Source organism: Pseudophryne corroboree, chromosome 6 (assembly GCF_028390025.1).
Source record: "Pseudophryne corroboree isolate aPseCor3 chromosome 6, aPseCor3.hap2, whole genome shotgun sequence".
Lineage (NCBI taxonomy): Eukaryota > Metazoa > Chordata > Amphibia > Anura > Myobatrachidae > Pseudophryne > Pseudophryne corroboree.
The window spans coordinates 547,399,170-547,417,218 of record NC_086449.1 but is presented as its reverse complement, the minus strand read 5'-3'; the positions used below and the strand labels follow the sequence as shown (position 1 = coordinate 547,417,218).

Below are 18,049 nucleotides of genomic sequence, written 5' to 3'. Positions count from 1 at the left end.
GAGATCAAGAGAGCAGTTGCTGAACAGCGTCGCACTTTCTCTGGAAGTGTTACGGCAACACGGCTGGATTCTGAATATTCCAAAGTCGCAGTTGGTTCCTACGACTCGTCTGCCTTTCCTGGGCATGATTCTAGACACAGACCAGAAAAGGGTTTATCTCCCGATAGAGAAAGCTCAGGAACTCATGACACTGGTCAGGAACCTATTAAAACCAAAATAGGTGTCAGTACATCACTGCACCCGAGTCCTGGGAAAGATGGTGGCATCATACGAGGCCATTCCCTTCGGTAGGTTCCATGCGAGGACCTTTCAATGGGACATACTGGACAAGTGGTCCGGATCACATCTTCAGATGCATCAGTTAATCACCCTATCCCCCAGGGCCAGGGTGTCACTCCTGTGGTGGCTGCAGAGCGCTCACCTTCTCGAGAGCCGCAGATTCGGCATTCAGGACTGGGTCCTGGTCACCACGGACGCAAGCCTCCGAGGTTGGGGAGCAGTCACACAGGGCAGAAATTTCCAAGGTCTGTGGTCAAGTCAAGAGACTTGCCTTCACATCAACATCCTGGAACTAAGGGCCATATACAACGCCCTACGTCAAGCGGAGACCCTGCTTCGCGACCAACCGGTTCTGATTCAGTCAGACAACATCACCGCAGTGGCTCATGTAAACCGACAAGGCGGTACAAGGAGCAGGGTGGCGATGGCGGAAGCCACCAGAATTTTTTGCTGGGCGGAGAATCACGTAAGCGCACTGTCAGCAGGGTTCATCCCGGGAGTGGACAACTGGGAAGCAGACTTCCTCAGCAGACACGACCTCCACCCGGGAGAGTGGGGACTTCATCAGGAAGTCTTCGCACAGATTACAAGTCGGTGGGAACTGCCACAGGTGGACATGATGGCATCCCGCCTCAACAAAAAGCTACAGAGGTATTGCGCCAGGTCAAGAGACCCTCAGGCGATAGCTGTGGATGCCCTGGTGACACCGTTGGTGTTCCAGTCTGTCTATGTATTTCCTCCTCTTCCTCTCATACCCAAGGTGCTGAGGATAATAAGAAAAAGAGGAGTGAGAACAATCCTCATTGTTCCAGATTGGCCACGAAGGACTTGGTATCCAGATCTGCAAGAAATGCTCACAGAGGACCCGTGGCCTCTTCCTCTAAGACAGGACTTGTTGCAACAGGGGCCCTGTCTGTTCCAAGACTTACCGCGGCTGCGTTTGACGGCATGGCGGTTGAACGCCGGATCCTAGCAGAGAAAGGCATTCCGGATGAGGTCATTCCTACGCTGATAAGGGCTAGGAAGGATGTGACAGCTCAACATTATCACCGTATATGGCGAAAATATGTTGCTTGGTGTGAGGCCAGGAATGCTCCTACGGAGGAATTCCAGCTGGGCCGTTTCCTTCACTTCCTACAGTCCGGAGTGAATTTGGGCCTAAAATTGGGTTCCATTAAGGTCCAGATTTCGGCCCTATCCATTTTCTTTCAAAAGGAGTTGGCTTCTCTACCTGAAGTTCAGACGTTTGTAAAGGGAGTGCTGCATATTCAGCCTCCTTTTGTGCCTCCAGTGGCACCTTGGGATCCTAACGTGGTGTTAAGTTTCCTAAAATCCCACTGGTTTGAACCACTTAAAACGGTGGAGTTGAAATATCTCACGTGGAAGGTGGTCATGCTATTAGCCTTGGCTTCGGCTAGGCGTGTGTCAGAGTTGGCGGCTTTGTCACATAAAAGCCCCTATCTGGTTTTTCATGTGGATAGAGCAGAATTGCGGACCCGTCCACAATTTCTGCCGAAAGTGGTTTCATCTTTTCATATAAACCAACCTATTGTGGTGCCTGTGGCTACTACTGACTTGGAGGATTCCGAGTTGCTTGATGTGGTCAGGGCTTTGAAGGTTTATGTAGCCAGACCGGCTATGGTCAGGAAAACAGAGTCGTTGTTTATCCTGTATGCATCCAACAAGCTTGGTGTTCCTGCTTCAAAGCAAACTATTGCTCGCTGGATCTGTAACACGATTCAGCAGGCTCATTCCGCGGCTGGATTGCCGCTGCCAAAATCAGTAAAGGCCCATTCCACTAAGAAGGTGGGCTCTTCTTGGGCGGCTGCCCGAGGGGTCTCGGCATTACAACTTTGCCGAGCGGCTACTTGGTCAGGTTCAAACACTTTTGCAAAGTTCTACAAGTTTGATACCCAGGCTGAGGAAGACCTCTTGTTTGCATCCATCGGTGCTGCAGAGTCATCCGCACTCTCCCGCCCGTTTGGGAGCTTTGGTATAATCCCCATGGTCCTTACGAAGTCACCAGCATCCACTAGGACGTTAGAGAAAATAAGATTTTACTTACCGGTAAATCTATTTCTCGTAGTCCGTAGTGGATGCTGGGCGCCCGTCCCAAGTGTGGACTTCTTCTGCAATGCTTGTATATAGTTATTGCTTCAATAAGGGTTATGTTATGGTTGCATCAGGGTTTGACCTGATGCTCTGTCGTTTGTCATACTGTTAACTGGTTGTTTTCACATGTTATACGGTATGATTGGTGTGGCTGGTATGAATCTTGCGCCCTGGATTACCAAAATCCTTTCCTTGTACTGTCAGCTCTTCTGGGCGCAGTTTCTCTAACTGAGGTCTGGAGGAGGGGCATAGAGGGAGGAGCCAGTGCACACCAGAACCTAAATTCTTTCTTAAAGTGCCCATGTCTCCTGCTGAGCCCGTCTATCCCCATGGTCCTTACGGAGTCCCCAGCATCCACTACGGACTACGAGAAATAGATTTACCGGTAAGTAAAATCTTATTTTTAGTTGTGTAGCCTATAGGCTACATTGGCTAATACCATCTGAAGATGGCATTAGCTACCGGAACAGGACTTATTTGGCAGTAGGAAATGGAAGAAACAAACAAAATGAAGAATCATAAGTAAAATCATAAGCAATACAGCAATGAATAGTGGGATGTACTAAGGCAAAAATGCGGTCAACACTCTGAAAACTGCAGTTTCGGAGTTTAACCACATTCCCCATATGTACAAAGCTCAGTAAAGCAAAACTTTGTGGAGCTTGTACTCGGTAGGCAACACACAACAGACGCCTATAGGCTCCTTTTCGCATAATGCCTTGAGAGGGAACCAATGGGACCCCTCCCAGTATCCCCTGCTTGCTTGCACATGCCATGTCCTACAGCTGAACATGTATAGAAGGAATCCCAGGCCATAAACCCGTAAGTCCTGATTTATATTTACTTCATATTCATGGTCAAATGGGCATGAACATGGCAAACTTTAAGTAATTAATATATTAGTTGTATTCAATACAGGATTATACAATATAATGGATATGTTATCTGTAATAAATATGCAATCATAGTAAATTTATATCCCTTACCTCCGCCATTTTTCTGGCATAAATACGGAAATCTCCACACATTTCCCAAGCCTACAGAAAATCCAACTTGTGCAAGAATATACTGGAGTTTACTGTTCCAGGCTGGTCTTTCATCCTCAGTATCTGATCCATCCTCAATATCTCTATCTTTATCTAACTCATCATGGACCATCAGCTCACTCTTCTTAAAGCTTTCATCACACGAATCCTCATTGGAAAGCAGATCCTTAACTGATTCCACAACATCATCATCCAGTTCTCTTTTAGTTACCTTACTGTTCTTAGGCATCTGAAGTAGTAAGTCTGTATTTTCTGTATTTATTTAAGATGTAATGATGGAAAGTGTAATGATAGAAAGTCCACAGGTACCGCTTTCAATCATCAAAGTCTGTTTCAGCGAGAATATTTTAACTACTATATTCACAAACAATGCTTTTCAAAGATCCATGGTGCTCCAGCATCTAGAAATGAAAGATAAATTTAATACATAATGAGAATTTGTTCATAGTCATTTCAACACCCCTACGTCTGCATTTCACTTTCTGCAATAGTCATTAGGCAGGATACAAAATGCATTAGTACAGAATATTTATTAACAATGGGGTTACAGCCAAGCATGGGATTAAAGTTACTGTTATATTAGCTAGAAAGGATTATTTTACTTTAACTCCTCATTGTGAAACCATAATGCCTTTATTCACTTCACTTAATGGAGAATATCTCAAGTCACGGGAATATGCAGAATTTTTCCACAGCATGAGTAAAGTAGCCTTGCAGCGCAGTGTATTAGAAATGGAATTATACTTTTCATAAAGAATTTTTACAAAGTTCTTGTAAATCTTACAAATGTTCTTAAGCTGTGTAATATGCTCTATGTATTTTTCCAAGGACAATCACTATTTAGTTTGTATTCTTTACTGCCTATTTATTTCATTTTCAGTCATCAAGCTTAGAAATACTGGGCCTGATTCGTTTGTAAGTAAAGCAATAAAAGCAAGTACAGTAAAGGGGAGCAAATACATTTATATTGTTTCTATGCAGGTTAAATCCTGGCTGCTTTTGCATGTAGCCCATAAAGTTAGGCAGCTTTATATTTACACTCCAATTCAGATTTCAGCTTAAACACACCCCACCAAAATCTCTCTGCACATGTTACACCTGCCCCACCTGCAGTGCAACACGGTTTTGCCCAGCTACTTGCTTTTTTCTTACAAACATGAATCAAGCCCACTGTCCACAAGATTATAACAGAGTGCAAAAAATTACTCCAGCAGAGCTCTCCCATTCAATCATTTATATCTTTTGATCAAGGTTTTCTATGGCAATTACCAAGTGACATCTTTCACTAACTACATCTTCTGCTATATGTTTCATAACTGGAATAGTCTTTCAAATATTGGTATTATTGAATAGGTCCAAACACATGCTATCACAATTCTGTAAAATACAAGGATCACAAATATAAAGAGTGTTAAGGTGTGTACACATGGTGAGATCCTTGTTATAGCCGATTTTGACTATGCTATTTCCCTTGAACTCCCCGCAGCCCAGCACCACCGATTTTGACTAACTTTTCTTGAGATATGGACTATGTGTGCTTACGATTTTGGCTTATGTGAGATTTTGGCTTATGTGGGATGTCATTGACATGTGAGATGAACTAGATAGTACACCGATCTAGCAAGGATTGACTTGCCTACACAGTCTATCTTTTCTTGCGATGCCAACTTGGCGGGACCGCGCATCGGGATCGAATCGGGATCGCAAGGTGCTTTCACCTTGCGATCTGCACTAACTTTTCTTGAGATTTTGACTGTATAGTCAAAATCGAAAGAAAATATCTCACCATGTGTACACACCTTTATGGTGGCAGAGCAGGATCTTCCTCTGATCAGCCATGCCAAAATGCTTTTACAATGGCATTCTCCTGCATCTTTTACCATACCTTTGTGGAGCTTCATATTCACAGGGAGAATTACCTTCCACAACCCTCAGCAGGCTTTACTAATGGAACTTCCAGCCCCAACCTACCAGCCAACATGTTACATTACACTGGACTGCTTCAATCCTTGTGAAGCAGACCAATATTCTAGAACTCTTGTCCTCCAGCTGTTGAGAAACAAACAACTAGTCCCAGCAACCTTACCTGCATCTTCTAGTAACTCAATGATGGCTCCTGAGAGAGACTCACTCTCAACTTCCTCCTGCACTGTTATGGTTGGTGCTAATTCTGGTTGCGAATACATTTGGTTGGATAACTTTAATTTGATTCAGCAGGGAGGGACCAATCTGCAACAGTCTGTCAATCTACCTAACAAATGATCAAACTGAACAATTAAACCTACTGTACTTGGAACACCTTTAGTTTACAATGAGATTGTTAATTTAATATTACTGTGGATAAGAAAATTATTTAGACTTGGATAATGCAAATGTCTTCAGGTGCATTGAGTGCATTTGAGTGACAATCACGTTTAGTCTTGCAGGATGCGTTGCAGGAAAATAAGAATAGCTGGAATAAGAGTGCAGTATCTAAGCAAAGTCTGCCTTCCACCAAACCACCATAACATCAATGAAGCATGTGCTGAGTCCTGATTGGAGGAACTCGGCAAATGTAATAACACAAGTGTCAGGTGATGAGGAAGTGCAGTACATGGCCATTGATGGGACTATATTGAAAATGAAAACTGCTTGGCCAGATACCTAAAATAGTTTGAAAACTATAAACTTGGGAGGCATAGTTCACCACGTCTTCATAAAGGGTTAACCAGGCTGTAGAGCCCATCATACCCTAGGCAGAGGCCTAGGATACTTAGTGGGTAATAGGCCTAGCAAGTAGCTAATCCTGGCATTAGAATGTTAATGTCAACTAAATTCATTTTGTAAATTATATACATTGTCAAATTTAAGTCTGCCATATGAAACAGTGAAGTTTGGACAGTCAGGGACATTTTAAGTGATATGGTCCTGTGTGCACCTGGCATCTCCCTCCCCAGTGCAGCCACTCCACAATAACTACTGCCGATGGCACCATCTTTCTAGCGATGGCGCATGAGCAGAAGGTAGCCACTGGTAGCAGGTATCGGACTGTATTCAATAAGAGTTGGAAATTGCCGTCTTGTCGGAGAGACGACAGTTTGCGACTGGAATAGGTCGGAAGGGGTTCCGACCTATTCAATAGGGGCACATTTTTTCCGACAAGTCGGGAAGCCCGACTTGTTGGAATTCTGTCGGAAAGCAGGTGGATCGGCGGAATACCCGCCGATCCACCTGCTGCTGTCGGAAACAGAGCCAAATCTGACAGGTTTTGGCCCCCTTTCCGACAAACTCAATCCGACTTGAAAACGAGTTGGATTGAGGTGAGGAGATGGGGAGCGGTGCGGCGGGCTACGGGGATGATAGTACCTGAAGTGCCTCCTCCGCCACCGCACAGATCACTCCCGCTGCCAGCTCCGTCCGCCGCTGGAAGCTCCACCGCCGGCCGCCTCACACAGCTCCCCCGCCGGCCGCCGCACACTGCTCCCCCACCGACTGCCGCACACTACTCCCCCCCGCCAGACGCCGCACACTGCTCCCCCCACCGCTGCTGTCAGCGCACCCGGCAGCCACTGACAGCAGCGGCAGGACAGGACACAGGGAACGGCCAAATCCAACAGTCGGATTTGGCCGCTCTTTGAATAGGGATTGTCGGGTCCATTCTGACAACTGCATGTCGGAATGGACCCGACGCTTATTGAATATACCCCATAGAGTGTAAGATCCAAAGCATGGTACAAAGAAACTTTTTGTGGGTATAGGGAACCCCTTGACCCATGGGCCCATGTGCAATGCACACCCTGCACACATTTTACACAGTCACATCACATTATTATGACCACCTCCAACATTTGACTTCGGCAGTCCCTAGCCCATGAAGTATGTCATGTGTTGTGCGCTGGCATGGTGGGTTTATATGGTGTGTGATTGAGCACCAAGTGCCATTGACATTAGAGGTGAATATCGGCTACGAAGGTGCATGTGGGGCAGCTCCCCATCAAAATTAACCTGTGGGTTACCGGAGTCCAGACATGTGTCTAAAGTGACAGTTCAGCTGCATATGGGACTCCAACGCAAACAGATGGTCACCGCACCTATGCTAACAAAGATGCATCAGCGGAAAAGTCGCTGTGCCAGCCTACCAGCACCTTATTAAGTCACCCACAGCATGTCTAGCTGCTGTTCGTGTTGCACACGGCGGTTACTCTGGCTATTAGCTGGTGGTCATGATAATGTGGCTCAACCATGTAGATACGCCACTGTGAGCAGTAAATATTAAAGAAGTGGTACTCACCCCCACTGCAAGCCCTGCATCCTGCATTCTGATAAAATATGGATTCTTCTAATGCTCCCATCAACTGTATAATAGGGACTGTCTGATTTGTATCATTTAGCATTTGACATCTTGTCTCCTTTGATCAAGGCTTGGATAATACAGCCGAACGCTTTTATGTAGATGCAATGGCAAATCCAAGTTGAAACAGAGCAGGCAGCCAGCTCAGCAATGACATCCCTGCACTATTATACACCCACCAGGAGAGTGAGAATACAGAGCACTTTATCTGTACTGTGGGAGGCCATCAGCTACTATTACTAATTTGTTATGTACTGACTAGAGGCCGTAAATAATTCTATTTTACATTTAAGCTGAGTAAACCTTTAACTTGCCAATTGTCCCTAACTTACCTTCTGAGATTTTAGAAATAACATTTTCTCAGATTAACACTGATGTTCGTGTGAGGTTAATTTTACATTCAGGAGCTCTATTTTTTACAGAAGATTAATCCAATTTTTTTTTACACATTTAACCCAACTTTTCTCTTGAACTTGGGTATAAATCTTATATCTTCTGCTTCAAAAATGATGTAAAAGAAAATGTAATTTGGGAAGACAAAGCATTCTGAATAATTATAAATATCTTATTCACATGACATACGCAAAAGAAACTTCAAAGCTATCAATGCAATTGTCTGAAAAGTCTGCCAAAAGACCTTGGTGTTTCCGTCATGTGACACCAATCTTTGCAGGATTAGAGCAAAAATGTCTTGCTTATGTTATAGGATTTTTACAGAAGTCACAGCAGAGCACTGAATACATGTACTTTAACACTGTCCATGAATATCGGTTAGTATCAGGAACGACAAGTGGCTATGCCAAGCCTCTTTAAATTCTGAAGGAAGAACATATTTTGACTATGAACCCTTTTACCCAACTGGCATGTGACGCTTTATGGCCGAAGCATAACTAAGGGGGCATTTACTAAGCAGTGATAAGAGCGGAGAAGTGAGCCAGTGGAGAAGTTGCCCATGGCAACCAATCAGCACCGAAGTAACATCTATAATTTGAATACTATAAAATTATACAGAGCTGCTGATTGGTTGATTTGGCAACTTCTTCACTGGCTCACTTCTCCGCTTGTATCACTGCTTAGTAAATGTCCCCTTAAGTCGGTTATAGCATCAATACTGCTTGGCTTTCCACATTGATTTCTATATTGATAATATTAGATATTTGAAAGAGAAACAAATGTATTTTAGGAAAAACTAGTAGATTATTTTAATTTTTAAAAATCTTTTACTGTAGTTTAACAAAGCTTATAGTTTTATGCAATGTATATACTAAGAACAAATCATGAACAAAATAAGAAAAAAATTAAACATTAAGTGGCTGATTCATAGTAACATTCAAGTCTGTTTTGCAGATGATCTTGCGAACGGGGCATATACAACTTTTTAAATTATGGACTACTCAGAGTGGTACATCACATGTTTTAAACTGTGCCAGGTAGCTTGGTGCTAAGTATAGTGTAAAATATAAATTAGGTAGTACTAGTAGGCTCTATTATTGTAAATCATCCAAACGCTCAGGGTCCTGCCAATATGAGTTCATCCATTCTTTTACTAATGAGGTTACAGCCATTAAATGGGCATCAACACTAAGGGATCTATTTACTAAGCCTTGGCTGGAGATAAAGTCACTGGAAATAAAGAACCAGCCAACCGGCTCCTAACTGTCATTTTTCAAACACAGCCTGTGACATGTCAGTTAGGAACCGATTGGCTGGTACTTTATCTCCAGCAACTTTATCTCCATCCAAGGCTTAGTAAATAGACCCCTTACTGTACACATTAGGCACCAATTATTTGTGTTACTTTTAGAAGTAATAGTGAAATATCCATAAAAAAATTGGGGGAGTTCGTCCAGGAATGCTCCAGCAATATGTGTCACATGCCGTAATTGCAGACACCAAAAGAAAGAGTGTGAGACGAGAGAAAACTAGTTTTTTAACTAATCCTCTAATTTCATCTTTCCATTTGCATACCACTGGGCTGGATTCCAGATGCCCATGTTTTTACAAAGTCCTGCCACAGACATAATTCATAAACAGATTGTTGCATAGATTTAAATCATATTAAGCTAGTGGCATCAATCACCAAGGTATCTATGATAGCACTATGTAATATATATTAGTGATGAGCGGGTTCGGTTTCTCGGAAACCGAACCCCCCCGAACTTCAGCCTTTTTACACGGGTCCGAGGCAGACTCGGATCTTCCCGCCTTGCTCGGTTAACCCGAGCGCGCCCGAACGTCATCATCCCGCTGTCGGATTCTCGCGAGGCTCGGATTCTATCGCGAGACTCGGATTCTATATAAGGAGCCGCGCGTCGCCGCCATTTTCACACGTGCATTGAGATTGATAGGGAGAGGACGTGGCTGGCGTCCTCTCCGTTTAGACTAGAGTACTAGAGACACTTGATTTACTAATTTTGGGGAGCATATTAGGAGTACTACTTGCTGATAGTGTGACCAGTGACCACCAGTTTAATTAATCCGTTCTCTGCCTGAAAAAAAACGATACACAGTGTGACACAGTCACATACCATATCTGTGCTCAGCCTCAGTGTGCTGCATCATATGTAATACTGTATATCTGACTGTGCTGAGTGCTCACTGCTCACACAGCTTAATTGTGGGGGAGACTGGGGAGCAGTTATAGCAGGAGTACATATTTTAAGTACAGTGCACACTTTTGCTGCCAGAGTGCCACTGCCAGTGTGACTGACCAGTGACCACTGACCACCAGTATATTGTGATTGTCTGCTGACCACCAGTATATTGTGATTGTCTGCCTGAAAAAGTTAAACACTCGTCGTGTGGTGTTTTTATAAACGCATTCTGCTGACAGTGTCCAGCAGGTCCGTCATTATATAATATATACCTGTCCGGCTGCAGTAGTGATATATATATTTTATATCTCATTATCATCCAGTCTATATTAGCAGCAGACGCAGTACGGTAGTCCACGGCTGTAGCTACCTCTGTGTCGGCAGTCGCTCGTCCATCCATAATTGTATACCACCTACCCGTGGTGTTTTTTTTTTTTTCTATCTTCTTGATACTAGTAGCTTACTTTAGGAGTCTGCAGTGCTGAGCTGACAGTGTCCAGCAGGTCCGTCATTATATAATATATACCTGTCCGGCTGCAGTAGTGATATATATATATTTTTTATCTCATTATCATCCAGTCTATATTAGCAGCAGACGCAGTACGGTAGTCCACGGCTGTAGCTACCTCTGTGTCGGCAGTCGCTCATCCATCCATAATTGTATACCACCTACCCGTGGTGTTTTTTTTTTCTATCTTCTTGATACTAGTAGCTTACTTTAGGAGTCTGCAGTGCTGAGCTGACAGTGTCCAGCAGGTCCGTCATTATATAATATATACCTGTCCGGCTGCAGTAGTGATATATATATATTTTTTATCTCATTATCATCCAGTCTATATTAGCAGCAGACGCAGTACGGTAGTCCACGGCTGTAGCTACCTCTGTGTCGGCAGTCGCTCGTCCATCCATAATTGTATACCACCTACCCGTGGTGTTTTTTTTTTTTCTATCTTCTTGATACTAGTAGCTTACTTTAGGAGTCTGCAGTGCTGAGCTGACAGTGTCCAGCAGGTCCGTCATTATATAATATATACCTGTCCGGCTGCAGTAGTGATATATATATATTTTTTATCTCATTATCATCCAGTCTATATTAGCAGCAGACGCAGTACGGTAGTCCACGGCTGTAGCTACCTCTGTGACGGCAGTCGCTCGTCATCCATAAGTATACTAGTATCCATCCATCTCCATTGTTTACCTGAGGTGCCTTTTAGTTGTGCCTATTAAAATATGGAGAACAAAAATGTTGAGGTTCCAAAAATAGGGAAAGATCAAGATCCACTTCCACCTCGTGCTGAAGCTGCTGCCACTAGTCATGGCCGAGACGATGAAATGCCATCAACGTCGTCTGCCAAGGCCGATGCCCAATGTCATAGTACAGAGCATGTAAAATCAAAAACACCAAATATCAGTAAAAAAAGGACTCAAAAATCTAAAATAAAATTGTCGGAGGAGAAGCGTAAACTTGCCAATATGCCATTTACCACACGGAGTGGCAGGGAACGGCTGAGGCCCTGGCCTATGTTCATGGCTAGTGGTTCAGCTTCACATGAGGATGGAAGCACTCAGCCTCTCGCTAGAAAAATGAAAAGACTCAAGCTGGCAAAAGCACAGCAAAGAACTGTGCGTTCTTCGAAATCCCAAATCCACAAGGAGAGTCCAATTGTGTCGGTTGCGATGCCTGACCTTCCCAACACTGGACGTGAAGAGCATGCGCCTTCCACCATTTGCACGCCCCCTGCAAGTGCTGGAAGGAGCACCCGCAGTCCAGTTCCTGATAGTCAGATTGAAGATGTCAGTGTTGAAGTACACCAGGATGAGGAGGATATGGGTGTTGCTGGCGCTGGGGAGGAAATTGACAAGGAGGATTCTGATGGTGAGGTGGTTTGTTTAAGTCAGGCACCCGGGGAGACACCTGTTGTCCGTGGGAGGAATATGGCCATTGACATGCCTGGTGAAAATACCAAAAAAATCAGCTCTTCAGTGTGGAAGTATTTCAACAGAAATGCGGACAACATTTGTCAAGCCGTGTGTTGCCTTTGTCAAGCTGTAATAAGTAGGGGTAAGGACGTTAACCACCTCGGAACATCCTCCCTTATACGTCACCTGCAGCGCATTCATCATAAGTCAGTGACAAGTTCAAAAACTTTGGGCGACAGCGGAAGCAGTCCACTGACCAGTAAATCCCTTCCTCTTGTAACCAAGCTCACGCAAACCACCCCACCAACTCCCTCAGTGACAATTTCCTCCTTCCCCAGGAATGCCAATAGTCCTGCAGGCCATGTCACTGGCAATTCTGACGAGTCCTCTCCTGCCTGGGATTCCTCCGATGCATCCTTGCGTGTAACGCCTACTGCTGCTGGCGCTGCTGTTGTTGCTGCTGGGAGTCGATGGTCATCCCAGAGGGGAAGTCGTACTCGTAAGACCACTTTTACTACTTCCACCAAGCAATTGACTGTCCAACAGTCCTTTGCGAGGAAGATGAAATATCACAGCAGTCATCCTGCTGCAAAGCGGATAACTGAGGCCTTGGCATCCTGGGCGGTGAGAAACGTGGTTCCGGTATCCATCATTACTGCAGAGGCAACTAGAGACTTGTTGGAGGTACTGTGTCCCCGGTACCAAATACCATCTAGGTTCCATTTCTCTAGGCAGGCGATACCGAAAATGTACACAGACCTCAGAAAAAGACTCACCAGTGTCCTAAAAAATGCAGTTGTACCCAATGTCCACTTAACCACGGACATGTGGACAAGTGGAGCAGGGCAGGCTCAGGACTATATGACTGTGACAGCCCACTGGGTAGATGTATGGACTCCCGCTGCAAGAACAGCAGCGGCGGCACCAGTAGCAGCATCTCGCAAACGCCAACTCTTTCCTAGGCAGGCTACGCTTTGTATCACCGCTTTCCAGAATACGCACACAGCTAAAAACCTCTTACGGCAACTGAGGAAGATCATCGCAGAATGGCTTACCCCAATTGGACTCTCCTGTGGATTTGTGGCATCGGACAACGCCAGCAATATTGTGTGTGCATTAAATATGGGCAAATTCCAGCACGTCCCATGTTTTGCACATACCTTGAATTTGGTGGTGCAGAATTATTTAAAAAACGAGAGGGGCGTGCAAGAGATGCTGTCGGTGGCCAGAAGAATTGCGGGACACTTTCGGCGTACAGGCACCACGTACAGAAGACTGGAGCACCACCAAAAACGCCTGAACCTGCCCTGCCATCATCTGAAGCAAGAAGTGGTAACGAGGTGAATTCAACCCTCTATATGCTTCAGAGGTTGGAGGAGCAGCAAAAGGCCATTCAAGCCTATACAACAGACCACGATATAGGAGGTGGAATGCACCTGTCTCAAGCGCAGTGGAGAATGATTTCAACGTTGTGCAAGGTTCTGCAACCTTTTGAACTTGCCACACGTGAAGTCAGTTCAGACACTGCCAGTCTGAGTCAGGTTATTCCCCTCATCAGGCTTTTGCAGAAGAAGCTGGAGACATTGATGGAGGAGCTAACACAGAGCGATTCCGCTAGGCATGTGGGACTTGTGGATGGAGCCCTTAATTCGCTTAACAAGGATTCACGGGTGGTCAATCTGTTGAAATCAGAGCACTACATTTTGGCCACCGTGCTCGATCCTAGATTTAAAACCTACCTTGGATCTCTCTTTCCGGCAGACACAAGTCTGCTGGGGTTCAAAGAACTGCTGGTGAGAAAATTGTCAAGTCAAGCGGAACGCGACCTGTCAACATCTCCTCCTTCACATTCTCCCGCAACTGGGGGTGCGAGGAAAAGGCTCAGAATTCCGAGCCCACCCGCTGGCGGTGATGCAGGGCAGTCTGGAGCGACTGCTGATGCAGGGCAGTCTGGAGCGACTGCTGATGCTGACATCTGGTCCGGACTGAAGGACCTGACAACGATTACGGACATGTCGTCTACTGTCACTGCATATGATTCTCTCCCCATTGAAAGAATGGTGGAGGATTATATGAGTGACCGCATCCAAGTAGGCACGTCAGACAGTCCGTACTTATACTGGCAGGAAAAAGAGGCAATTTGGAGGCCCTTGCACAAACTGGCTTTATTCTACCTAAGTTGCCCTCCCACAAGTGTGTACTCCGAAAGAGTGTTTAGTGCCGCCGCTCACCTTGTCAGCAATCGGCGTACGAGGTTACATCCAGAAAATGTGGAGAAGATGATGTTCATTAAAATTAATTATAATCAATTCCTCCGTGGAGACATTGACCAGCAGCAATTGCCTCCACAAAGTACACAGGGAGCTGAGATGGTGGATTCCAGTGGGGACGAATTGATAATCTGTAAGGAGGGGGATGTACACGGTGATATATCGGAGGATGATGATGAGGTGGACATCTTGCCTCTGTAGAGCCAGTTTGTGCAAGGAGAGATTAATTGCTTCTTTTTTGGTGGGGGTCCAAACCAACCCGTCATTTCAGCCACAGTCGTGTGGCAGACCCTGTCACTGAAATGATGGGTTGGTTAAAGTGTGCATGTCCTGTTTTCATTAATTTTTCTTTGCGTCATGTGCTGTTTGGGGAGTAGTTTTTTGAAGGGCCAGCCTGCGGGACACTGCAGTGCCACTCCTAGATGGGCCAGGTGTTTGTGTCGGCCACTAGGGTCGCTTAGCTTACTCACACAGCTACCTCATTGCGCCTCTTTTTTTCTTTGCGTCATGTGCTGTTTGGGGAGTAGTTTTTTGAAGGGCCAGTCTGCGTGACACTGCAGTGCCACTCCTAGATGGGCCAGGTGTTTGTGTCGGCCACTAGGGTCGCTTAGCTTACTCACACAGCTACCTCATTGCGCCTCTTTTTTTCTTTGCGTCATGTGCTGTTTGGGGAGTAGTTTTTTGAAGGTCCAGCCTGCGTGACACTGCAGTGCCACTCCTAGATGGGCCAGGTGTTTGTGTCGGCCACTAGGGTCGCTTAGCTTACTCACACAGCTACCTCATTGCGCCTCTTTTTTTCTTTGCGTCATGTGCTGTTTGGGGAGTAGTTTTTTGAAGGGCCAGCCTGCGTGACACTGCAGTGCCACTCCTAGATGGGCCAGGTGTTTGTGTCGGCCACTAGGGTCGCTTAGCTTACTCACACAGCTACCTCATTGCGCCTCTTTTTTTCTTTGCGTCATGTGCTGTTTGGGGAGTAGTTTTTTGAAGGGCCAGCCTGCGTGAAACTGCAGTGCCACTCCTAGATGGGCCAGGTGTTTGTGTCGGCCACTAGGGTCGCTTAGCTTACTCACACAGCTACCTCATTGCGCCTCTTTTTTTCTTTGCGTCATGTGCTGTTTGGGGAGTAGTTTTTTGAAGGGCCAGCCTGCGTGACACTGCAGTGCCACTCCTAGATGGGCCAGGTGTTTGTGTCGGCCACTAGGGTCGCTTAGCTTACTCACACAGCTACCTCATTGCGCCTCTTTTTTTCTTTGCGTCATGTGCTGTTTGGGGAGTAGTTTTTTGAAGGGCCAGCCTGCGTGACACTGCAGTGCCACTCCTAGATGGGCCAGGTGTTTGTGTCGGCCACTTGGGTCGCTTAGCTTAGCCATCCAGCGACCTCGGTGCAAATTTTAGGACTAAAAATAATATTGTGAGGTGTGAGGTGTTCAGAATAGACTGAAAATTAGTGGAAATTATGGTTATTGAGGTTAATAATACTTTGGGATCAAAATGACCCCCAAATTCTATGATTTAAGCTGTTTTTGAGGGTTTTTTGAAAAAAACACCCGAATCCAAAACACACCCGAATCCGACAAAAAAAACCCGAAAAATTTCCGGCGCTCATCACTAATATATATAAATATATATATATTTATTTTATTTTTTTACAAGATACCGAAATCTGGCTGATTTTTACAATTTACTGATTGTCCACAGGGTTATAACAGGTATATATAATACGGAATGGATATGAATATAGTGTTTAGCGCATCCCTAGCTTGAGCATGAAAATTGTATACTGTACTCTATAAGTAATGTCCACAGCGAGACAAAGTTGGTGAATAAAAAGTGCACAATTTATTTGTTTAAAAATATATATATAGTCCTTTAAAATGTATAATCTTCTAAAAAATTACAATAAACTTGGAGTCTGTGAAGCGGTGGGTACACAGTGCTCCTATAACTCCCTAGTACCGGTACACAGAACAAACACACAACACATTGACAAACATATATAGTCCTGTGGGCACACTGTTAGGCGTTTTACCCCACTGGTGTGATGTAGTATCGGTAGACCGATTAAACTGCGGTCTTGTGACCTTGAAATGGATGTGGGCTAGACAATTCTTGTATATGGACAGTCTCTGCAGTGATTGCCTTATCCCGTCACTTGAAACAAAAGTCTTAGTGTGTTGGGCAGCACTTGTGCCCGAGTCCTTGAGACACAGTCCCCGCTGGCAATAAGAGCATTAGGTAAAGGGATCACCCTCTGACCTACCTCTATTTTCGTTGCTGCTGTGTGGGGGTCCTCGTTGGTGGTGCAGTGGACGAATCCGTAGTCTGCTGGCAGACTTCCGCGCTCCGTAGACCCGTTCGTTCAGTCTCTGGAGCCGGATCGATTATTCCGCAATCAACGCGTTTCGCCTGTAAGGCTTCCTCAGGATGGCTGCGTAATCGATCTATCATCGTCCACTGTATTTATTGCTGGTGTTGCATCCTGTTACTTCCGCCCTCACCCAAAAGTGGTCTCATTCTCGTTCTTGCCCTTACACGCTCGTTCTCCTTATAATGGTGTATTTCATGTTTATGACGTTGAACACATAATCTTATTGAATTACATAAAGACGCTAGACAACATAAAACAAATTAAATCATGTTTCAATACTATTTCCTCTACTGCTGCGGTCTGAAGTTTCCGCCCTTACTAAAGATGGTACAGTTAACTTCTTGCCCTTGTACAATCATACTATTTGCTTAGATGTTATTTCACTCCCAATATTGTACAAATATTCCCGTGGGCAACATGTGGAGTCAATTTAGCCTGTTTAATTAAATCCTATTCCTTTTCCTAGTGTTATTAATAAACCCATAAATATATGAAAAAGGTTGGTATATTATACTAAAATCCCCATGGGCAACATGTGGAGTCGGTTTGGCCCATATAAATGGACCTAATCTTTTCCTAGTGTGATTGATAAACACATACATATGTATATAAAGGTGGGTGTATAAGGATACTGTGTGATTTTATGGACACATAAATATATAGTGGTAGGTATATTATACAGATGTTATCGTGGGCAGTATGTAGAGTCGGTTTGTCCTGTATAAATGAACACTGTTCCTTCTCCTAATGTATTAAATAAACACATAAATATATATATAATAGAGGTTGGTATATAAGGATACTGTGTGGTTCCATATAATGTAAGTATACTGGTGCTGTAATAAAATACTAAAAATCTATAAAATCCATATATTCTACAGAGTTGTATAGGCCCAAGAGGTGATATATTAAATAATCATGAAACATAGTCACTGTCAAATAACTTTAATTGTGATTTTTATTATGATTTTTATTTTTTATTTTTTATTTATTTCATATCTTTAATGGGAATTCTTACTTGATCATGGCTGTGGTTTTAATTGTGTTCCCACTTTCCTTATTCTAATTTTGATAGTTTTGTACTTTCATCCATTTTATTATAATTTATTGATTTTTACCTAGTCCATCCC

At 44.4% G+C, this 18,049-nt stretch overlaps 1 protein-coding gene across 1 annotated transcript in view; it reads right to left on the bottom strand.

Annotated features, from left to right (window-relative positions):
• SLC6A15 (solute carrier family 6 member 15) overlaps positions 1-18,049 on the bottom strand; it is a 143,719-nt gene that overhangs the window by 85,228 nt on the left and 40,442 nt on the right. The window contains exon 2 of the mRNA XM_063927678.1: positions 3,378-3,838. Coding sequence (XP_063783748.1) covers positions 3,378-3,666 — 289 coding nt within the window. The 5' untranslated portion in view covers positions 3,667-3,838. The remainder of the gene's footprint in view (positions 1-3,377; positions 3,839-18,049) is intronic.